This window comes from Phyllobates terribilis, unplaced genomic scaffold (genome assembly GCF_046119375.1).
Source record: "Phyllobates terribilis strain yellow unplaced genomic scaffold, ASM4611937v1 Scaffold_5__5_contigs__length_657084704, whole genome shotgun sequence".
Taxonomy (NCBI): Eukaryota; Metazoa; Chordata; class Amphibia; order Anura; family Dendrobatidae; genus Phyllobates; species Phyllobates terribilis.
Genome location: NW_027362765.1, coordinates 30,536,111 through 30,560,522, shown reverse-complemented (window position 1 = coordinate 30,560,522; position 24,412 = coordinate 30,536,111). Strand labels below are relative to the sequence as shown.

The following is a 24,412-nucleotide window of genomic DNA, read 5'->3' as shown; positions in this document are numbered from 1 at the left end:
TCAAGCTCCAGAGAGGACGAAGTACTGCTCTTGCTAAAGCCTCACAAAAGTAGTAATGAACATCGTCGGCACCTCCCTCTCAGACACACCAGGTATTTATACACCCAGGCCAGGGAGATAATTAGCCAGAGGGAGATAGCCGCTGGGTCCTAGAGACAGCCAGCCTCTAAGAAGATGTCTGTAATACCAAACGTAGAGATCTCCTGCAAAAAACTGCAGGGCGACTGTCTGTCACCTCTTACACACCCGTGACATCTGGTGGTTAAAACAAGACGGAACACAAGGCCTTCACAGCCGTCTACACATCATAGGAGAGATCTCATAACACTTTCTCTCCATCTACCTGATGATCCTGAGGAACATCGGGTTCTTCTTGTTTACAGTCTAATGGAAGAAGAGGACGGGGACATCTCTCTAGTGTTGTTCCCATACTGGATAGAACTGGAGGAAACACATACAGGGACTGAATTGATTCTTTACATACAGATAATTATAGGCCGTGTGTATTTAGTCCGGTCTATTACCTGGCGATGTGAGGGGCTGGGGAACCTCCATCATGACGTCCTGGTACAGATCTTTGTGTGCTTCTAAATACTCCCACTCCTCCATGGAGAAATAGACGGTGACATCCTGAAACCTTATAGGAACCTGACACGTAGAATGATACCATTATCCCCCCCAATCCCTTCTTAGCATTATTGTATAATGTCCCAGCATTCCCAGCAGTGTCACCTCTCCAGTCAGCAGCTCAATCATCTTGTAGGTAAGTTCTAGGATCTTCTGCTCATTGATGTCCTCATGTATCAGGGGGTCGGGTGGAGGCCCTGTGATTAGGCTAAGGGGTTTCCCCCATTCCTCAGACACAGGGAGCTTACAGCGCTCACTAGAGGTCTTCTTTACTACTGTGCAATCCTGGTTATGGAGAGACACATTAATACATTTCATTACAGACATTTCCAGAATCCTCACCTCTACAGTTCAATCATCTGTTATTCCCATAGATAAGAATGAAATAATGTGATGTTATCAGAATCTCTCACCTCTCCAGTAATACGAAATAGGATCTCTATGGTGAGGTGTAATAGCCTCTCTGCCATTTTGTTCTTGTACGTGTCCATCCTTGATGGGTAAATCAGAAAAATGTTCTAAATATAGAAGATCTCCACTGAGAAGATCCGGTATTGTAGGGACCTGAATGTGAACCCTGTGTAATAATATAATAACTGGAGATAAGAATACACATACGAGGAGATATAATTTGTAGATGTTGTATTCTCTTGTCTCGTACAGAGTGGAACATCAGTTGAATTGCTGACCAAGTCATCTCCTCCATGCTCCCAATCACAAGCTATGATGGCCATTGCTTCAACAACTAATTGGTCATAGGTATCTCAAGTTTGTTGGGACTGACCAGGAAATACAGAGACTGATGGAGGACTCAAGCAGAGGTGGCTCAGAAGTAGTGTGGAATCATTATTGTGTTATTATCTTTACTATTTTACTACTTTGTGCTTTATTTTCCTGACATCTACTAAAAAAACCTACAGTACAGACCAAAAGTTTGGACACACCTTCTCATTTAAAGATTTTTCTGTATTTTCATGACTTTGAAAATTGTACATTCACACTGAAGGTATTGAAACTATGAATTAACACATGTGGAATTATATACTTAACAAAAAAGTGTGAAACAACTGAAAACATGTCTTATTTTCTAGGTTCTTCAAAGTAGCCACCTTTTGCTTTGATGACTGCTTTGCACACTCTTGGCATTCTCTTGATGAGCTTCAAGAGGTAGTCACCGGAAATGGTTTTCACTTCACAGGTGTGCCCTGTCAGGTTTAATAAGTGGGATTTCTTGCCTTATAAATGAAGTTGGGACCATCAGTTGTGTTGTGCAGAAGTCAGGTGGATATACAGCTGATAGTCCTACTGAATAGACTGTTAGAATTTGTATTATGGAAAGAAAAAAGCAGCTAAGTAAAGAAAAACGAGTGGCCATCATTACTTTAAGAAATGAAGGTCAGTCAGTCTGAAAAATTGGGAAAACTTTGAAAGTGTCCCCAAGTGCAGTTGCAAAAACCATCAAGCGCTACAAAGAAACTGGCTCACATGAGGACCGCCCGAGGAAAGGAAGACCAAGAGTAACCTCTGCTTCTGAGGATAAGTTTATCTGAGTCACCAGCCTCAGAAGTCGCAGGTTAACAGCAGCTCAGATTAGAGACCAGGTCAATGCCACACAGAGTTCTAGCAGCAGACACATCTCTACAACAACTGTTAAGAGGAGACTTTGTGCAGCAGGCCTTCATGGTAAAATAGCTGCTAGGAAACCACTGCTAAGGACAGGCAACAAGCAGAAGAGACTTGTTTGGGTTAAAGAACACAATGAATGGACATTAGACCAGTAGAAATCTGTGCTTTGGTCTGATGAGTCCAAATTTGAGATCTTTGGTTCCAACCACCGTGTCTTTGTGCGACGCAGAAAAGGTGAACAGATGGACTCCACATGCCTAGTTCCCACCGTGAAGCATGGAGTAGGTGTGATGGTGTGGGGGTGCTTTGCTGGTGACACTGTTGGGGATTTTTTCAAAATTGAAGGCATACTGAACCAGCATGGCTACCACAGCATCTTGCAGCGGCATGCTATTCTATCCGGTTTGCGTTTAGTTGGACCATCATTTATTTTTCAACAGGACAATGACCCCAAACACACCTCCAGGCTGTGTAAGGGCTATTTGACCAAGAAGGAGAGTGATGGGGTGCTACGCCAGATGACCTGGCCTCCACAGTCACCACACCTGAACCCAATCGAGGTGGTTTGGGGTGAGCTGGACCGCAGAGTGAAGGCAAAAGGGCCAACAAGTGCTAAGCATCTCTGGGAACTCCTTCAAGATTGTTGGAAGACCATTTCCAGTGACTACCTCTTGAAGCTCATCAAGAGAATGCCAAGAGTGTGCAAAACAGTCATCAAAGCAAAAGGTGGCTACTTTGAAGAACCTAGAATATAAGACATATTTTCAGTTGTTTCACACTTTTTTGTTAAGTATATAATTCCACATGTGTTAATTCATTGTTTTGATGCCTTCAGTGCGAATGTACAATTTTTAAGTCACGAAAATACTGAAAAATCTTTAAATGAGAATGTGTGTCCAAACTTTTGGTCTGTACTGTATATACTTTAAACCACACACCACACACAAAAAAATGGTCATGCGACAAAGCTAGAGGGCTAATGCAGTGAGAAAGTGTCCCCAAAAGGTGTATAGCGCATGTACACCGGCAGCAGGATCTTCATTGGCGCATGCGCAGGTATTCCAGACACAAGAGGTCAAGATCGCTATTCGCACTTGTGCCCTGAGCCTCAGATAATGTCAGGATGTCTAAAACAGCGCCCCTTACTGGTGCATGGGCAGTACGAGTCCATCAATGCCGTGCGCACGCCCTTTACCATCAAACCAACAGTTGCAGCAGTGTACAAAAAATGCCACAAAGGGAACCAATAAATGTCACAGCAGGTGCGATATTAACACCCATCAGGGAAAACATATAATGTAAGAGATTCATATAAGTTACTGCAGATATTTACATATCTTATTAAGAGCTAAAATATATATAATCAGAATCAATATATATAGTTGTAATCTCTCTGCAAAATCCCCAAATAGGCAGATTAGTATAATGTAGATACATATATCAGTCAGTACAATATTGGACGCATGAGTGTGTGGAATAAAAACTGGGGTTCACAGAACAGTAGATATCACCTGTGGTGTACACCATGATAAGAGGTGTCTAGCAATGCAAAACTTGGCTCTCTTGTATGGAGTCAGAAGTAGTGTAACCGGCTTACAGTAGAAATTCCCATATACAGATCCTAAATAAAACCACCAAGTTCATCTGTTCATTCAATCCCGTGGGAGCGAGAGAGTCCAAACCGAAAATCCATTGGCATTCTTTTTGGAAGATTAGTTTATTGCAATCTCCATTTCTTACATTTTGTCTGACAACCTCTAAAATACAAAAGGAGATAGCTTTGTTGTCCCCCTGATGATACTCTCTAATTTGCCTAGTAATGGGGTATGCGTCTTTTAAATTCCCTTTTAGTTTTTTTCCCCAAAGTCTAAATATAATTACTTTCTAAAATGTAATAAATATAATTCTTACTAAAATTTTGGTCGAGGGTCTGGATTAAAAAAAAAAGAATCTCAAAGAACGAATCTGAATTCATGGCACCTAATTGTCACCATTCTCACTTTTTATGTTCTCCATGAAGTTCACAAAAAGGGTTAGACCCACGTAGAAGACGACAAAACCTTACACATAATGAACGTAAATGAACATATGAAACTAAATGAACATATACCTTACTATAGGTAAAAATCAAAAGTCTTATAAATAACATAGGGCGCTTAGTAAACTCTGTTTTTTTATTTTAAAAAAAGAGCGTAAATGCCTTCAATGCTTTAGTTCCTTGCACTCAGTGCACACAAGGGTGAGGTCTCCCTTTCTTCGAGCTGGACATTACGTTTATATAGCTTCCCATTGCTGGGTGTCCATAGTTGGGCCTTGGTCCTGATCAACCCTATTTCACGTTGAGGTAATTTATGACACATTGTAAGGTTTTACCACTAGAAGTTAGGACCGTCTTAACTGGGTACACCTTGTACACCCAATTATACACCTCTGCTCCGGACATCACCCCTGCATTACTACAAAAGACCAGTGATTGTCTTTCTGCTGTGTCTAACATTATGTCCTCCCTCAGTCTAAAACTGAATCTGTCAAAAACTGAACTACTCGTATTTCCTCCCTCCACTAACCCACCTGTGCCCGATATTGCCATTTCCGTTTGTGGCTCAACCATTACTCCCCAGCAACAAGCCCGCTGTCTTGGGATCATATTTGATTCAGATCTTTCCTTCACTCCTCACATCAAATCACTCGCTCGTTCATGTCATCTACACCTCAAAAACATCTCAAGAATCAGGACTTTTCTCACCGTTGACTCGGCAAAAACTCTTACTGTAGCTCTTATTCATTCTTGTCTGGACTACTGCAACTCTCTACTTATCGGGCTCCCTCTTACTAAACTCTCCTCTCTCCAATCAGTCGTTAACGCAGCAGCCAGGATCATATTCCTCGCCAACTGCTACACCGATGCCTCTTCCCTGTGCCAGTCATTGCATTGGTTACCCATCCAATATAGAGTTCAATTTAAACTTATCACGCTTACCCACAAATCGCTCCATGCTTCAGTACCCCCCTACATCTCCTCCCTTCTCTCAGTCTACCACCCTACACGTGCCCTCCGTTCTGCCAGTGACTTAAAACTAAAATCCTCCATAATCCGAACTTCCCACTCCCGTCTCCAAGATTTCTCGCCTGCTGTGCCAATTCTTTGGAATGCACTACCCAGGACAGTTCAATTAATTTCCAATACCCACAGTTTCAAGCGGATCCTAAAAACCCATTTCTTTAGACTGGCGTATCGCCTCCACACACTATCTGTCCATCCCAGTTGTCCGTCCCAGTTTTCCCCCATATTAAAATCTTCTTCAATTTCAGGTTCATACCAACCATGCACATAATAGCCTCGGTCAGGACTGCACACATACTGGCAGGCGACCAGTCCATGTATTATTTATCCTATATAGTATATCAAGGCTGCATTATACAATATATGTACATTCTACCTTTTGTGTCCCCCCCCATTTCCTCATAGACTGTAAGTTTGCGAGCAGGGCCCTCACTCCTTTCAATATGAGATATGTTTATTCTGTATTGTTTGTATAAGTCCCCCCTAAAATTTGTAAAGTGCTGCGGAATATGTTGGCGCTATAAAAATAAAAATTATTATTATTATTATTCCGTTTTTTTTAAAAATTGTTTTTTATCAAAAACAGAGTTTAGTAACTACAATATGTTACTTATATGCACTTTTGCCTTTTACTTATAGTACGGAATATGTTAATTTAGTTTATATCTTAGGTTTTGTCTGTTTAATGGCCAGTGTGAACAAGCTCCTACATATTCTATACCAACTTATACTCCAGTTCATTTCTTTCGGTTTTCTTGCACTTAGAGGATGATCTATAGCGTCAGGAGTATATTTCATTAGTCAGTACACAGGGATCTAAATAGAAAAGATACTCCGCCTCTTTGTCATTTCGATGCCTTCATATGTCAGGGATATAGTTGATCTCGTAATGAAATTGGATGTATGTGACTCGCCCCCTGGGCCGTGGGGCACGCGGAACCGGGCAATAGGGAGACGCTGGGAGTAGTAGTGGCGGCCCGGTCCCGCGGCTCAGGGTGGTCAGACCAATGGTAGTCTGCTACTGTACTTTAGATAATGTCCGACTACGCCACCCGTGGATTGCGGTTATTAGGAACCGCCGCTGCATGCAGACCGCTGGGGCTGATGAGGTGTGCAGCTGGGGTAGTGTGACTCCCCACGGGAAGAGTGCGGCCCCAGGGCAGTGTAGTGGATGGTGGGAGTGATGGTGGTGAGAGTCCTAGTACCGGTAGTGCTGGAGGCGCGAAGGAGCACACAGACAACAAGTTACAGTCCAGGGTCTTTACTCACAGTTAGTTTCCAAGTCACTTCAGCTGATAAGGACTGCCCGAGCCGTGCTGCGTCCACCAGGTGCGGGGCTCGGTCAACTCCCAGGCAGTTCAGGAATATGGCACAGGACCCCCTTCTTTCCTTTCTCTGGCCTGCCTCACCAGTGACCCACTTTTGTCCAGCTGCCGCGGACCTGCGCAGGTAAACGTGGGCCCCGTTCCCCGCTGTCCTTTAAGGTGCCTTCCTAGCAGGTTTGATGAGGTGCTGCACCAATAAATGGTCACAGCTTCCGGTCTTTGGCTGAGGGTTGTTTCTCCTCCACCAACTTGGGATCCGGTACCCTTAATTTGCCTGACCCTTCACCCTGGATTCTCGTGGGTTCTTAGGGTCCCTTCCACCTTCTTGTTCCTGAGCCCTTCTGTTTCTCTGTCTCTTCTTCTCTTTCTCTGTTCCTTTCTGTTCCTTTCTCGTGGAGCTGGGATGAGACTTAATCACAGCTCCCTTTCACCTCCTCTCTCTCTCTCCCTCGGCCTCTCTCTAGGCCCGCTCCTGAGTGGAGCTCCTACAGAGCCTCCACTCCCGGTCTTCTCCTCTGGCTGAACGACCCTATATCTAAGATGGTGCCCACCTTTTATACCTCCCTCTGACCATGAGCCCAGGTGACCAGCAACCAATGGGCTCCTTCCTACGCTCAGGAACCAACCCCTATCTGCCCCTACAGCACTGGGTGTTCCACCCCCCTCCCCACCCCAGGCAGGGACATAGTCGGTCGTGCCTGCACTTCTGTCTAGTGGGAGCACCGTTGAGCTGTCCCTCGGAAATGGGGTGTGTGTGCTGTATGCAGCTAACTGAGCCCTGGTCCATACTCCATCCTTACCCGGGAGTGGAATATCACACCTCTGGTTTGAGGTGCAATACCCCTGTAGCGGCCGAACCCTCGGGGCGCTACATATGTTCATAGAGGACAACACTATTTGGCTTCCATAGATGGAGAGGCATAATATAGCAGTATTCCCTATGAAGTAGGGATCATGGCAGATAAATATTTTCTTAAATCCAGAACCATTCAATGTAGTGAATATAACCAATTTCTTTCCAAAATACTTCAATTTATTTTTATCCATAACTATTTAATGGGAAGATATTTCACTAGCTTAGGGGGACAGCGATGGGGGGCCGCGGCAGCAGAAGAGGTGAGGTGCTTCGCTGGCGGTCCTGTGAGGCAGAGAGGCAGTGAGGCTGTGAGGCAGAACGCTGCTTTCCGGTGGCCGTGGCCATCTTCCAGAAGTCGTGATCTACAGGAAAATGGCCGTCGAGATCCCAGTCTGCGCATGTGCCGGCTCGGGTGGCCATTTTCCTGTAGATCACGGCTTCTGAAGTCCGCAGCCACCGGAAAGCAGCGCTCGCTGCTCTGCCTCACTTCCTCACTGCAGAAAGCCAGACACCGACCCAGCAGCACCTCACCTCTTCTGCTGCCACCGGGTTCCTGAGGGAGGGAGGGAGGGAGGGAACAGAGGGCCATGCAATCCCACTCCACCACCACCGCAACTATCCGGTAAGCTTAGGTTTGGACCATAAGACGCACCCCCATATTCCTCCCAAATTTGGGGGGAAAAAAGTGCGTCTTATGGTCCGAAAAATACGGTACCTAACGGACTATATCTCAGTATTAGAAGAAACTGTTCACAGATTGTCTGCATCCTAAAGTCATCAATGGAGGGAAGAATAGATTCATCAAGAGAGGGTAGCCCAAAACAAGTTTGGATTCAACTTTTTATAATGCTCTTGATCAGGATAGACAATCACTCCTAAACCCCAGGAAAAGAGTGGACAATAAAAAAAATAGTAAGGATTATAGGCAAATTTGACAATCAATCAAATCAGGTCTATAGGATAATTAAAAAACAGAGGCATACTTCGATTGGATATGGATGTAAAGGCTATCATTCCAGCGAACCCAAATATCATCTACATAAAAGGTTGATCTATCAGTGATCAACTAGTCCACAGTTTTTATAAAAAAAATTAAAAAAACACCGGACGGTACTTGGCTAGACCGTAGACCCTGCGACACATTCATACATGGTGACTGTGGTTTCTATAACTGCATTAGACAGTGTAGGAGCTTCACTGAGGCGTCTTCAAACAAACAGGTTTTATCAGAGATTTGGGGAACTGCAAAACAACAGGTGTTATACATAAGGCGACATGTAACGGTCCTTTAAATTAGGTGAGAAAAACAAAATATTAATTTAGAAGACGCATCAGTGAACACCTCTGGGACATCAGAAGAGATACTAAAGTTTGTGGCATTTATAAAAGCTGACAGGAGTTATATGATGCCAAAATCTAAATGTCTAAATGTACAGTGTTTTATGTTTTGTTTTTTTTTTACCATGAATATGATGTTTTTTCTGGGATTTTCTCCTTAGGCTTCTTTATATTAAATGAAAAAACTTGTAAAACACTACACAAAAATCATGAGACACATGATGCACCTTTTATGCCAGATGTTTAAAACAATGATCTCTTTTTGCACATCATACATGTTTGCTGCAGATATATTATGGGCATAGCTGTAATGCTAATCCTGCCACTTTAATTATTTGTCAAAAGTACCCCTGGTATCTAATAAAGTAGATAGAGTGACAGAGCTCCATTGTACTTCTCATTTTCCCTCCTCATCCGCTCATTTGTGGGGGTCTACTAGGTTTCCTAAATGCCAAATAACACAGGCCTGCAAAAAATAAAATTTCAAGAGCTGTTTTGGTTATTCCATGTAATCCGTATGTTTTTTGGTGCGCTTAATCCGAAAATGACCTCCGTTTTGTCATAGGACATCACGTTTCCTGACAATTTAGGTAACTACAGTATGTTAAAAAAGGCAATACTGTGAAATAAATGAAAAGAGACTTATAAAAAAAATTTTATTACAAATTTTTCAAGAAAATCATTTTTGAACTGAAATGAGCTCACTAACAATCACTAAAATCATTTTCTTTCCCTGTGAGGCTCCTCTTGGCACATTTACGCTTGTGAGTGCATCTGAAATGTCTCTCTGATGCATCTAACAGTAGTCTGCCATCATTGTAATGCTCCATTTTCACTGGTATATTTTTTACATCCCTTTAATGTCCTGGTGGAATCGTTCACCTTGCTCTTCACTCACAGCTCCCAAATTTTCAGGAAAGTAGTCAAGGTGTGACTGGAGGAAATGCACTTTGAAACTCATCAGGCAACCTAAGGCTTGAAATGCTTTCAGCATTCCTCTGACGATCTGTTTGCAATCAGGATCTTTTTTATTGCCTAAAAATTTCTCTACGACCTCTTTAAATGCAATCCACCCTTTTTTTGAGGATCAGTCATCCTATTGACAAACTCTTTATCAGCTATAAGCCTTCTAACGTCTGGTTCGACAAACAAACCTTCCTTCAATTTTTCCTTCGAGAGTCTTGGAAACTTTGTGACTAAGTATTTGAAACATTCCCCATCTCTTGGAAGTGATTTTATGAATTACTTCCTCAAGCCCAATTTTATGTGGAGAGGTGGTAGAAGAACTTTATAGGGAGGTACCAAAGTTTCTTGGAGGACATTTTTTTCCCCTATTGTGAGCACCCTCGGCTGCTAACTCTTCTTGGTTGGTCCCGTAATTTTGTTGGTCTCGACTGTCCCACAGACATAGAAAACAAGGGTATTTGTTATACCCAGCTTGTTGCCCGAGCAGCATGCACAAGACCTTGAAATCCACACACACTTGCCAACTGTGGTCTTCATATTTAAGTTTACGAAGAACCAATTACAAGTTCACGTAGGTTTCCTTCAAGTGTACACAATGACCTACAGGGATGGAAGCGTAAAAACTTCCATTGTTGAGTAAAACTGCTTTGAGACTTCTTTTTGACGAAACTATAAAAAGACGCCATTGCGCCAAATCATTTTGGATTTTGAATTGACCCATCAAACCTTTGACATCGATGCAATAAGCCAACTTGTCTTCCTGGGCAAAGTAAGGAACGAACTCCTTTTCACGATGTCTGAATCAAGAAAAAGACTCTCCTGGTAACATTAAATTCCTGCTTTTGAGCCTTGATCCGAGTAACTCAGCGGCATCTTTGGGAAGATTCAAGTGCCTTACTAAATCCTTCATCCCCTCCTGGGAAAAAAAATTTGGTCTTGTATCATCTTCAAAGTCAGAACTTGATTCGTCATCTGGTTCAGGTATGATTCCACCTTCATCGGAATCTCTTCCAATGTAGCAGGGGCTTTGGGTACTGGTATATCTGTGCCATGGGAGATGGGACGAATTGCTGAGTGAAGATTGGGGTATGAAACGGAAGGAAATGGAATATGAAAATAATCAAACAGCTTTTTGGTCACAGACCTGTGTAATAGGTCTGCAATGTACAAAAGTCTATTAGGACGGTCTTGAGGCAGCGTCTAATAAGTTACCTCTTAAGGCTCCCATACACATTAGACTAAAGTTGGCAGAAACCGCTGATTTCAGGGGGAATTGGCCTCCAGTCACATGATGTCAGGGGAGAAGGATCTGGCATATCGAATTTCACCAGCTGATCTGCTTGCTCCCCTGGAGATAATCCTCGGCCCACGACTTTCTCCTAAAGATCATTGGAAAGCTCAGCTGGGTAGAAAGGTTGTGTATGGTGGAGTCGGGAGGAATAGACATCAGCCAAATGATTGTCAGGCTCCATATCTCACCACCCACCTGTTAAATAGTGCTTTGTCATATGATACCTGGATATATTACCCCCATTAGTATAGAGTTATCTGACATATGGATGTTTGATTCCCCATGATTAAACAATATCTATTAGAATGAGGTTCAATCAGGGACATAGAGGGATAGTCTTTGTTGAGGGGGGGGCGCCAATTGTGTTAACTTTATAATGCCAATCTCCGAGGTAATGCAGGGAGTCACCAAGGATAGGGAATAAGAGAAGTAATTTATGTTCAATTTGGGTGGACTATAAATCCACATATACACAATGACGAGCAAAAGGGTAACAACGTTTTGAACTTTTGACTTTCAGGCTCCATATCTCACCATCCACTACTGCTTCAAATTTGAGACTAATATCATTTGATAGACAATCATCTTGGCTATCTCATACAGTTATATGAAAAAGTTTGGGCACCCCTATTAATCTTAAGCTTAATGTTTTATAAAAATTGGTGTTTTTGCAACAGCTATTTCAGTTTGATATATGTAATAACTGTTGGACACAGTAATGTTTCTGCTTTGAAATGAGGTTTATTGTACTAACAGAAAATGTGCAATCTGCATTCACACAAAAATTAGACAGGTGCATAAGTATGGGCACCCTTATCATTTTCTTGTTTTAAATACTCCTACCTACTTTTTACTGACTTACTAAAGCACTTTTTTTGGTTTTGTAACCTCACTGAGCTTTGAACTTCATAGACAGGTGTATGCAATCATGAGAAAAGCTACTTAAAGTGGCCACTTGCAAGTTGTTCTCCTGTTTGAATCTCCTCTGAAGAGTGGCATCATGGGCTCCTCAAAACAACTGTGAAATGATCTGAAAACAAAGATTATTCAACATAGTTGTTCAGGGGAAGGATACAAAAAGCTGTCTCAGAGATTTAACCTGTCAGTTTCCACTGTGAGGAACATAGTAAGGAAATGGAAGAACACAGGGACAGTTCTTGTTAAGGCCAGAAGTGGCAGGCCAAGAAAAACATCAGAAAGGCAGAGAAGAATAATGGTGAGATCAGTCAAGGACAATCCTCAGACCGCCTCCAGAGAGCTGCAGCATCAACTTGCTGCAGATGGTGTCACTGTGCATCGGTCAACTATACAATGCACTTTGCACAAGGAGAAGCTGTATGGGAGAGTGATGCGAAAGAAGCCGTTTCTGCAAGCACGCCACAAACAGAGTCGGCTGAGGTATGCAAAAGCACATTTGGAGAAGCCAATTTCTTTTTGGAAGAAGGTCCTGTGGACTGATGAAACCAAGATTGAGTTGTTTGGTCATACAAAAAGGCGTTATGCATGGCGGCAAAAAAACACAGCATTCCAAGAAAAACACTTGCTACCCACAGTAAAATTTGGTGGAGGTTCCATCATGCTTTGGGGCTGTGTGGCCAATGCCAGCACCGGGAATCTTGTTAAAGTTGAGGGACGCATGGATTCCACTCAGTATCAGCAGATTCTTGACAATAATGTTCAAGAATCAGTGACAAAGTTGAAGTTACGCAGGGGATGGATCTTTCAGCAAGACAATGATCCAAAACACCACTCCAAATCTACTCAGGCATTCATGCAGAGGAACAATTACAATGTTCTGGAATGGCCATCCCAGTCCCCAGACCTGAATATCATTGAACATCTGTGGGATCATTTGAAGAGGGCTGTCCATGCTCGGCGACCATCAAACTTAACTGAACTGGAATTGTTTTGTAAAGAGGAGTGGTCAAAAATACCTTATCCAGGATCCAGGAAATCATTAAAAGCTACAGGAAGCGACTAGAGGCTGTTATTTTTGCAAAAGGAGGATCTACTAAATATTAATGTCACTTTTCTGGTGAGGTGCCCATACTTATGCACCTGTCAAATTTTGTTTGAATGCAGATTGCACATTTTCTGTTAGTACAATAAACCTCATTTCAAGGCAGAAACATTACTGTGTCCAACAGTTATTACATATATCAAACTGAAATAGCTGTTGCAAAAACACCAATTTTTATAAAACATTAAGCTTAAGATTAATAGGGGTGCCCAAACTTTTTCATATAACTGTACATAAATTTGACTTGCAACTATTTAGCACATGATTAGTTATGCAAATTATTGTCATGTCACTGCAATTTTACTATTTGCTCCTGATGGTGGAAAAAGCTTTTTCTTCCTGCAGATTTTGTTACATTACAACCTGTGTTTAAATATTTTTGTAATCTGATTTGTGTGTGATGCATCAGCGCTAAATAGCCTAAGTTGATGAAGTGAAGTGAGAAAAATATAGGCAGAAATTAAATATATGGCATCAAATAACTAAAAATTGTCATGTGAAGTTGTATTCACACCTTTTGCGATGAAGCCCCTAAACTCTCAAGTAAAACTAACAGGTCAAGCAAATTCTTATCCTCTCTTGCTGACAACTTTATCTTCCAAAAGGTAGGGGAGAAAACAAGGGGATCTGCTACTTTGGATCTAATCCTTATAAACAGGGAGGAAATGGTTGAGGAGGTAAAGGTGGCTGGGACCCTAGGAGGCAGCGATCATGCTATTATAGAATTTTGGATAACTAGAGGAGGAAGACATGTGAAGACTCAAACTTCAAGGTTAGATTTTAGAAAGGCAGATTTTAAGAGACTCAGAAAGAGAATAGGAGGGATCCAATGGCTGGATGTCCTTAAGGACAAAAATGTCCAGGAAGGATGGGAAATTTTTAAAAATGAGATTCTCAAAGCACAATCGTTAACAATCCCGAAAAGTAGGAAGAATGGGAAGCATTTAAGGAAACCAGGATGGATGAACACAGAACTTAAACACATGCTAAAAAGAAAGAAAGAAATGTTTATTAAATGGAAAGAGGGAGGCATATCTAAAGAAGATTATAATGCAGTCTGCAGATCCTGCAGGGCACGTATCAGGTTAGCTAAAGCTGACAATGAATTAAGGCTTGCAAGAGATGTCAAAAGCAATAAAAAAGGATTTTGGGGGTATGTCAAAAGTAAAAGAAAAGTCAAAGATGCTATAGGATTTTTACAGGATGAAAATGGAGAAATGGTAAGAGAGGATGTTGAGAAGGCCGAACTTTTTAATTCCTATTTTGCATCTGTTTTCTCTCAGAAAGAAAATGTAACATCAACTGATCTTCACTGTCCTTTTAAAGGAATAGAGGAATCCAAGTTATCAGTAAACAGAAATATTGTGAGGGAATATTTAGCTAACATAAATGAGTTCAAGTCTCCAGGTCCAGATGAATTACACCCCAGAGTACTGAAGGAGATTGTAGAAGAAATTTTAGAACCACTCTCCATAATCTTTGAAAATTCTTGGAGAACAGGAGAAGTCCCAGAAGACTGGAGAAGAGCAAATGTTGTTCCTATCTTCAAAAAGGGGAAGAAGGTGGACCCAGGGAACTATAGGCCGGTGAGTCTGACTTCTATACCAGGAAAGATCTTTGAACAAATTATTAAACAACATGTATGTAAGTACATGGATAAGAATGAAGTGATTAACCAGAGTCAGCATGGGTTTGTAACTAACAAGTCATGTCAGACTAACTTAATTTCCTTCTATGACAGAATCACTGACTGGGTGGATCAGGGAAATGCTGTAGATATAGTATATCTTGACTTCAGCAAAGCATTTGACAAAGTATCTCACATCATCCTTATTGAAAAAATTACCAAGTATGCAATGGACCAGGCAACTGTTAGGTGGATTCATAACTGGCTTAGTGATCGGACTCAAAGGGTGGTTGTAAATGGCTTCACATCCAGCTGGATGAATGTCTCAAGTGGGGTACCACAGGGCTCCGTCCTGGGACCTGTATTGTTCAACATCTTTATCAATGATTTAGATGAAGGAATTGAGGGTAAACTGATTAAATTTGCTGATGACACAAAGCTAGGAGGGATAGCTAATACTAGAGAAGAGAGAGAGAGGATTCAAAAAGACCTAAATAAACTGGAGCAGTGGGCAGCAACCAACAGAATGGTTTTTAACAGGGAAAAATGCAAAGTACTACATCTGGGCAATAAAAATGAAAAAAGCATATACAGAATGGGAGGAATAGAGCTAATCAACAGTACATGTGAAAAAGACTTAGGTATACTAATAGATCATAGACTGAACATGAGTCAACAGTGTGATGCAGCAGCAAAAAAGGCAAATACAATTCTGGGATGTATTAACAGAAGCATACAGTCTAGATCACGTGAAGTCATTATCGGTCTTTACTCCTCTTTGGTCAGACCTCATCTGGAATACTGTGTACAGTTTTGGGCACCACATTTTAAAAAAGACATCGACAAACTGGAGCAAGTTCAGAGAAGAGCGACCAGAATGGTGACTGGTCTGCAAACCATGTCCTATGAGGAACGGTTGCAGGATTTGGGAATGTTTAGCTTGCAAAAAAGAAGACTGAGAGGAGACTTAATAGCTGTCTACAAATATGTCAAGGGCTGTCACATTGTAGAAGGATCATCTTTATTCTCATTTGCACAAGGAAAGACTAGAAGCAATGGGATGAAACTAAATGGGAGGAGACACAGATTAGATATTAGAAAAAACTTTTTGACAGTTAGGGTGATTAATGAGTGGAACAGGCTGCCACGAGAGGTGGTGAGTTCCCCTTCAATGGACGTCTTCAAACAGAGGCTGGACAGACATCTGTCTGAGATGATCTAGTGAATCCTGCTTTGAGCAGGGGGTTGGACCAGATGACCCAGGAGGTCCCTTCCAACTCTACCATTCTATGATTCTATGATTAACATTTCTGGTGCAAGCAATTACCTTCATATTAAGCCATATGCTTAGTGAAAGGCAATCCACCTGTGTGCAATCTAAGAGTCATATGGTCTGTCAGTATATACACACCTTTTCTGAAAGGCCACAGAGGCTGGAACACCATTATTCAAGAGGACTACTAATCAAACAACAACATGAAGATCAAGGACATCTCCACAGACATCAGGGACAAAGTTGTTGGGAAGTCAGGATTGGGTTATAAAAAAATATCCCAATTTTGGGTGATCCCCCGAAGCACCATAAAGTCCATTATCATCAAATGTAAAGAACATGTTACCACAACAAACCTGCCAAGAGAGGGCTGTCCACTAAAACTCTCAGGGCGAACAAGGTGTGCATTAATCAGAGAGGCAGCACAGAGACCAAAGGTAACCATGGAGGAGCTGCAGAGTTCCCAAGCAGAGACTGGAGTATCTGTCGATATGAACAAAATAAGCGGTACACTCAATGTAGGTGGCCTTTATGGAAGAGCGGGCAGAAAAAAGTCTTTATATACAAGCAAAAATTGTAAGGCTCGTTTTGAGTTTGCCAAAAGACATGTGGGAGACTCCCCAAATGTATTAGAGAAACGTCCTGTGGTGAGATGAGACCAAAATTTAACTTTTTGGCCACCAAGGTAGACGCTATGTCTGGTGACAAACCAATAAAGCTCATCACCCCAAGAACACCATCACCACGGTGAAACATGGTGGTGGCAGCATCATACTATGAGGATGTTTTTGGCAGCAGAGACAGGGATGGATAGTACGAAATACAGGGATATTCTTGAGCAAAAACGGTTTCAGTCTGACACTGATTTGAGACTGGGATGGAGTTTCACCTTACAACAAAACAATGACCCAAAGCCTACTACTAAAGCAACACTCGAGTGGTTTAAGGGGAAATGTGTAATTGTTTTGGAGTGGCCTAGTCAAAGCCCAGACCTTAATCCAATTGAGACTCTGTGGTTAGACTGGAAGATTGCGGTCCACCAGAGGAAACTATCTAACTTGAAGGAGTTTCAGCAGTTTTGCCTTGAGGAATGGGCAAAAATCCCAGTGGCAAGTTGTGGAAAGCTCATAGAGACTTATCCAAAGCGACCTGCAGTTGTAATTGCCGCAAAAGGAGGCTTTACAAAGTACTGACTTTAGGGGGGTGAATAATTATGAACACTGAAGATTAAAGTTATTTCGTCCTATTTGTTGTTTTCTTCACAAGAAAAGGAAAACCAAAATGTTGATAGTTGTAGGCTTGTTCTTTACATGAAATTAAGCAAACCCTCAAAAAACAGTGAAATTCCAGGTTGTGAGGTAGCAAAACAGGAAAAATGTCAAGGGTGGGTGAATGCTTTTGCAAGCCACTGTAGTACAAAACACAGGCTGTTTTCACATTTCCTAATAGCTCAGTATGTTATTAGGTTGATTCCCAAGTGAAAGGTCACTGGTTCAAATCAAGGAGCAGCCATGAAGAAAATTTCCCAAGAAAAGAAAAACAACATCATCCAGCTCATCGATAGCCGTCTATCGGCCTAGAAAATTGCCAAACTGCATTATGCAAGTGCCATGACAGTTGAAAGAATATGAAATATAGTCCGTCCATCCATTCAAAAGGTTCAGGCACAATGTCAGAGTCAACAAGTTGGCTCATCACAAGGTCTATCAGTTCTGGGGCGGCAAACACAGCAGTGGAGGTGGCTCGTATGTTTCTTAATAGAGAGATCACCGTGTGACGCACATTACACAAGTCTGGAATGGTGACTGAAAAAAAGGTGAAGAAGCCTCGACTTCAATATCATCAGAAGCGTTGACTTGAGTTGCCAAAAAAGTACGAAAAGTGAACAGTAGAAGACTGGAAATGGGTGATTTGGAGAGAAGAGATGAAAGTTAATAGACTAGGCTCTGATGGGTGCAAATGGGTCCAGGGCTGTGGAGTCGGTAAGCAAAACCTCAGACTCCTCAATTTCCATGACACCGACTCCAACTCCCTCATACATGGCTCATGTTTAAGTGATTTACTGTAGTACAGATTAATCTCAGCTAAAAATCTAGACTTTTAGATCAGGAATAGGACAGACATTTATAGGACAGTTCATAACTTTCCCAAATTCTTATGAAAAAATATTCCCCAGAAACTGCATTGAACTACTGTACCCAATTTATTATATATTTTACTCCACGACTCTGACTCCAACTCCACAGCCCTAAATGGATCTGGAGGAAACAAGGGAAAAAGGGGCTAAATGATCGAGAAATTTAAGGAAATGTCAAGTTCGATGGAGGAAGCCTAATGATATGGGGTTGTTTCACAGCCAAAGGCATTGGATACTTGACCAGGATCGATGGTCGTCTCAATGCTGAGCTATATTTGAGTATCCTACAAGACGAGTTACTTCGTACACTCAAGTAGAATGACAGAATCATAGAATGTTAGAGTTGGAAGGGACCTCCAGGGTCATTGTGTCCAACCCACTGCTTGATGCAGGATTCACTAAACCATTTAAGACAGATGTCTGTACAGCCTCTGAAGATTTTAAAAGAAGGACAACTCACCACCTCTCGTGGCAGCCTGTTTCACTCATTGATCTCCCTTTTTTCTAAAATCTAATATTATTATCTATATCTTCTCCCTTTCAGTTTCATTCCATTGATCCTCTTGTTTCTATATTAAAATGAGAATAAGAATGATCTCTCTACACTATGACATCCCTTCAGATATTTGTAGACAGCTATTAAGTCTTCTCTTAGCCTTCTTTGTAAGCTAAACATTCCCAGATCGTTTAACCGTTCCTCCTAGGACATAGCTTGCATTCAGTTCACCATCCTAGTAGCTCTTCTCTGGACTTGCTCCAGTTTTTCAATGCCTTTTTTAAAATGTGGTGCCCAGAACTGGACACAGTATTCCAGATGAGGTCTGACCAAGGAGGAGTAGAGGGGGACAATTACTTCACGTGATCTAGACTCTATGCTTTTAATACATCCCAGAACTGTGTTTGACTTTTTTTGCTGCGGCATCACACTGTTGCTTCATGTTCAATCTGTGATCTATTAGTATACCCAAGTCTTTTTCAACTTGCTGTTGCTTAGTTTACTTCCTCCCATTCTGTAGATGTCATTTTCGTTTTTATTGCCCAGATGTAGAATCTTGCATTTCTCCCTGTTATATACCATTCTATTAGTCGCTACCCATTGTTCAAGCTTACCGAGTGTAACATACCTGGCGGCGTCCTTGCATAGTGGTCCTTCTCCCACTGTGCAAGAGCGCGCCCTTGATTTCCAGTCCAGACTGCCACTCTGGCTCCTTTCCATAATCTCTGCTTTGCTTTGGCTGCTTAGGGCGACGCCCGCCGAGCTTCCTGTTTCTTGTAGCTGCTGCAGACACACCCCTAATGCGTCCTCAGCCTATTGCTGTCTGTCACCTGGTATTTTGGTATTTAAACCAGCTCCTCCTTGAAATCCATGCCTGAGCATCTTGTTCTGTCAGTTGGCTTCTTGTCACTGATGTGCCAGGTCCTGTCTATGTTTCTTGCCTTGCGGTATCAGTTCCCGTGTCTGAACTGTGTCCTGTCTGTGCACTCTAGCCAGCTGTCTTTCTGCCTTTCCTGGAGGCTGTAATTCCAGGCCTGTCTGAACACGCTCCTTGCCTGTTCGTTCCGCCTTCTAGGGGCCGCATACCTAGACCAGCTCCTGTATCTTGTCTGTCCCTGTCTGAACACGCTCCTAGCCTGTTCCTTCCGCCTTCTAGGGGCTGCATACCTAGACCCGCTCCTGTATCTTGCTGCTGTGTCTGTTCTTGTCTGAATACTCTCCTAGCCTGTTTCCTGTTTTTCTCTATGTCCGTACCTTCCCTTTTTCTGCAGAGTCTGAACTCGTACCTAACTCCTGCTCGTTGTCACTGTACTTCCGTTTGTGAGTTTGTGGTCCACTCGCTACTTCTCTGCAAGTACCCTGTGGGTATCTGATTCTGCCTTTCCCTTCCTGTCTGTTCCGTGTGAACAGAGCCCTGTCCCCTCTGCCCTGCCTCGCCCACCGCTCCTGCGGTTTCCGCTCCGCTCTGCCTTGCTCACCGCTCCTGCGGTTTCCGCTCTGCCTTGCTCACCGCTCCTGCGGTTTCCGCTCTGCTCTTGCTCACTGCTCCGGCAGTCTCGCTCTGCTCTGACCCTTTGCTCGCTGCTCCGGCAGTCTCGCTCTGCTCTGACCCTTTGCTCGCTGCTCCGGCAGTCTCGTCCTGCTCCACTCTTGCTCGCTGCTCCGGCAGTCTCGCTCTGCTCTGACCCTTTGCTCGCTGCTCCAGCAGTCTCGCTCTGCTCTGACCCTTTGCTTGCTGCTCCGGCAGTCACGCTCTGCTCTGACCCTTTGCTCGCTGCTCCGGCAGTCTCGCTCTGCTCTGACCCTTTGCTTGCTGCTCCGGCAGTCTCGCTCTGCTCTGACCCTTTGCTCGCTGCTCCGGCAGTCTCGCTCTGCTCTGACCCTTTGCTCACTGCTCCGGCAGTCTCGCTCTGCTCTGACCCTTTGCTCGCTGCTCCGGCAGTCTCATCCTGCTCCACTCTTGCTCACTGCTCCGGCAGTCTCGTCCTGCTCCACTCTCGCTCAAAGCTCCAGGCGGCCTCGTCTTGCTCTGCTCTTGCTCGCCGCTCTGGGCCGCCTCACTCTGCTGTGTTTGTCCACCGCATCTGCGGTTCTGTTCCTGAGTCCCAGTCTGTACTGCATACCAGTCATGCTTGCCAGCAGCCACCGGTCTGTGTGCCAGCCTAACCTGCTTGTTCCTGTATTCCCCGGTGTGGGTCAACAACCGTGTCTGGGGTCTGGCCTGGAGTAGCACCTGGTCTCTCTGCTCGGTTCCTCATTGGTGCACTGGCGTCGTATGCCGTCGTGCGACCTTGGTCGGGTCGGGTGGATACTTAGTTACGCCCCTCCAGGCATTCACTCTCCGGTACAGTCCAGTGGAATCACTACATATACACGCACACGCCAGTCAGTCCGGGCGTGTGCATTACATCGAGATCCTTCTGAATCCTTTCTGTCTTCTCTAGTTTTAGCTATCCCCTCTACCTTTGCATGGTCTGCAAATTTGAGTAGATTAAGTTCAGTTCCCTTATATAGATTATTATTTATAAAAATATTGAACAATACTAGGGCCAGGACAGAGCCTTGTGGTACCCCACTTGAAACACTTCCAATTGGATATGCAACCATTTATTACCACTCTTTGAGTACGATCACAGCCAGTTATGAATCCAACTAACCGTAGCCTTGTCAATCCCATACTTGATCATTTTTTCAATGAGGATATTATGAGATACTTTATAAAATGCTTTGCTGAAGTCGAGATATACTATACCTACCGCATTTCCCTGATCCACCCAGTTAGTGATTCCATCATAGAAGGAAATTAGATTAGTCTGGCATGGCTTGTTTGCTGCAAACCCATGCTGACTCTGGTTAATTTCTGTATTCTCATCCAAGTACTTACATACATGTTTAACAATTTGTTCAAATATCAAATAGAAGTAAGGCTCACTGGCCAGTAATTTCCTGGCTCCATCTTCTTTCCCTTTTTGAAGATAGGGACAAGATTTGTCTTTCTCCAATCTTCTGGCACTTCTCTTGTTCAACAGGAATTTTCAAAGATTCTGGACAGTCGTTCTGCAATTTCCTTTGCTATCTCTTTCAGTATTTAAATTCATTTAAATTAACTAAAGACTTTCCTTCACATCTTTCTGTTTATAGATAATATGGATTATTTTATTCTTTCGATAGAGCTGTCAAGATCAGTTGATGTTTCATTTGATTTCTTAGAGAACACAGATGCTAAATTGAAATTTAAAAGTTCGGCCTTCTAAACATCATTTTTTGATCACTTCACCCTTTTCATCCTGTAAAAATCCTATAGCATCTTTGACTTTTCTTTTGCTTTTGACATACCCCCAAAATCCTTTTCTATTGCTTTTGGTCTCCCTTGCAAGCCTCACATTATACTATGTGGGGGTGATGACGGTACTGGGGAACATTATACTGTATAGTGGGGATGGTGGTACTGTGGGAATATTGTACTGAATGTGGGGGGCAAGAAAGGGGCACTGTACTATGGGAGCAATGTTTTTTTTCAAGTTGGGTGATATGTATCTATCAGAGGAAAGGAACAAAAACATCATGATTCTTATAAAGTGGCAGCAGAAAAACACCAAAACAGCCTCAGCGCTGAAAGGGTTAATGCCCGCCGCGCCCAGTAATGGGGGATCTCCACATACCTCCACCTGCAGAGCCGCCACCACATATATGGCTGTTCTGTGCGCACAGGACCTGTGATGAGGTCACAGGAGGGGAGGAGTCAGGGGTCACATGATCAGGGGCCTCAGTGGATGCAGACTCTGCTGTGCTGGTTGTCATGGTGCTGGATGAGGGGAAGGTTATGTGTGGGGTCAGGAGGGGTTTACAGTGTGGATGTAGCAGAGCCGCGTGTGTACGAGGTGTAAGGAGCAGAGCCGCGTGTGTACGAGGCGTACGGAGCGGAGCCGCGCGTGTACGAGGTGTACGGAGCGGAGCCACGTGTGTACGAGGTGTACGGAGCAGAGCCGCGCGTGTACGAGGTGTACGGAGCGGAGCCGCGTGTGTACGAGGTGTACGGAGCGGAGCCGCGTGTGTACGAGGTGTACGGAGCGGAGCCGAGCGTGTGTACGAGGTGTACGGCGCCGCGTGTGTACGAGGTGTACGGAGCAGAGCCGTGTGTGTGCGAGGTGTACGGAGCGGAGCCACGCGTGTACGAGGTGTACGGAGCAGAGCCGCGCGTGTACGAGGTGTACGGAGAGGAGCCGCGCGTGTACGAGGTGTACGGAGCGGAGCCGCGCGTGTACGAGGTGTACGGAGCGGAGCCGCGCGCGTACGAGGGGTACGGAGCGGAGCCGCGTGTGTACGGAGCCGCGTGTGTACGGGGTGTACGGAGCCGCGCGTGTACGGGGTGTACGGAGCGGAGCCGCGTGTGTACGAGGTGTACGGAGCGGAGCCGCGTGTGTACGAGGTGTACGGAGCCGAGCCGCGTGTGTACGAGGTGTACGGAGCCGAGCCGCGCGTGTACGAGGTGTACGGAGCCGAGCCGCGCGTGTACGGGGTGTACGGAGCAGAGCCGCGCGTGTACGGGGTGTACGGAGCGGAGCCGCGCGTGTACGAGGTGTACGGAGCGGAGCCGCGCGTGTACGAGGTGTACGGAGCGGAGCCGCGCGTGTACGAGGTGTACGGAGCGGAGCCGCGCGTGTACGAGGTGTACGGAGCGGAGCCGCGCGTGTACGAGGTGTACGGAGCGGAGCCGCGCGTGTACGAGGTGTACGGAGCAGAGCCGCGCGTGTACGAGGTGTACGGAGCAGAGCCGCGCGTGTACGAGGTGTACGGAGCAGAGCCGCGCGTGTACGAGGTGTACGGAGCAGAGCCGCGCGTGTACGAGGTGTACGGAGCAGAGCCGCGCGTGTACGAGGTGTACGGAGCAGAGCCGCGTGTGTACGGAGCCGCGTGTGTACGAGGTGTACGGAGCGGAGCCGCGTGTGTACGGGGTGTACGGAGCCGCGTGTGTACGAGGTGTACGGAGCAGAGCCGTGTGTGTACGAGGTGTACGGAGCGGAGCCGCGTGTGTACGAGGTGTACGGAGCAGAGCCGCGTGTGTACGAGGTGTACGGAGCGGAGCCGCGTGTGTACGGGGTGTACGGAGCCGCGCCATGTGTGTACGAGGTGTACGGAGTGTACGGAGCCGCGTGTGTACGAGGTGTACGGAGCGGAGCCGCGTGTGTACGGGGTGTACGGAGCCGCGCGTGTACGAGGTGTACGGAGCGGAGCCGCGTGTGTACGGGGTGTACGGAGCCGCGTGTGTACGAGGTGTACGGAGCGGAGCCGCGCGTGTACGAGGTGTACGGAGCGGAGCCGCGCGTGTACGAGGTGTACGGAGCGGAGCCGCGCGTGTACGAGGTGTACGGAGCGGAGCCGCGCATGTACGAGGTGTGCGGAGCGGAGTCGCGCGTGCACGAGGTGTGCGGAGCCGAGCCGCGCGTGCACGAGGTGTGCGGAGCCGAGCCGCGCGTGCACGAGGTGTGCGGAGCCGAGCTGCGCGTGCACCAGGTGTGCGGAGCCGAGCCGCGCGTGCACCAGGTGTGCGGAGCCGAGCCGCGCGTGTACGAGGTGTGCGGAGCGGAGCCGCGCGTGTACGAGGCGTACGGAGCGGAGCCGCGCGTGTACGAGGCGTACGGAGCGGAGTCAAGCGTGTACGAGGCGTACGGAGCGGAGCCGCGCGTGTACGAGGCGTACGGAGCGGAGCCGCGCGTGTACTAGGCGTACGGAGCGGAGCCGCGCGTGTACGAGGCGTAGGGAGCG

The 24,412-nt window shown here is 45.0% G+C and overlaps 1 protein-coding gene across 1 annotated transcript in view; it reads right to left on the bottom strand.

Moving 5' to 3' along the window:
* The window catches only part of LOC141271400 (uncharacterized), a 139,467-nt gene that overhangs the window by 74,452 nt on the left and 40,603 nt on the right, over positions 1 to 24,412 (bottom strand). Inside the window, exons 9-13 of the mRNA XM_073681489.1 lie at positions 10,407 to 10,599; positions 1,041 to 1,145; positions 733 to 912; positions 525 to 648; positions 344 to 441 (exon numbers count right to left, since the gene is read on the bottom strand). Of these exons, the coding sequence (XP_073537590.1) occupies positions 344 to 441; positions 525 to 648; positions 733 to 912; positions 1,041 to 1,145; positions 10,407 to 10,599 (700 nt within the window). The remainder of the gene's footprint in view (positions 1 to 343; positions 442 to 524; positions 649 to 732; positions 913 to 1,040; positions 1,146 to 10,406; positions 10,600 to 24,412) is intronic.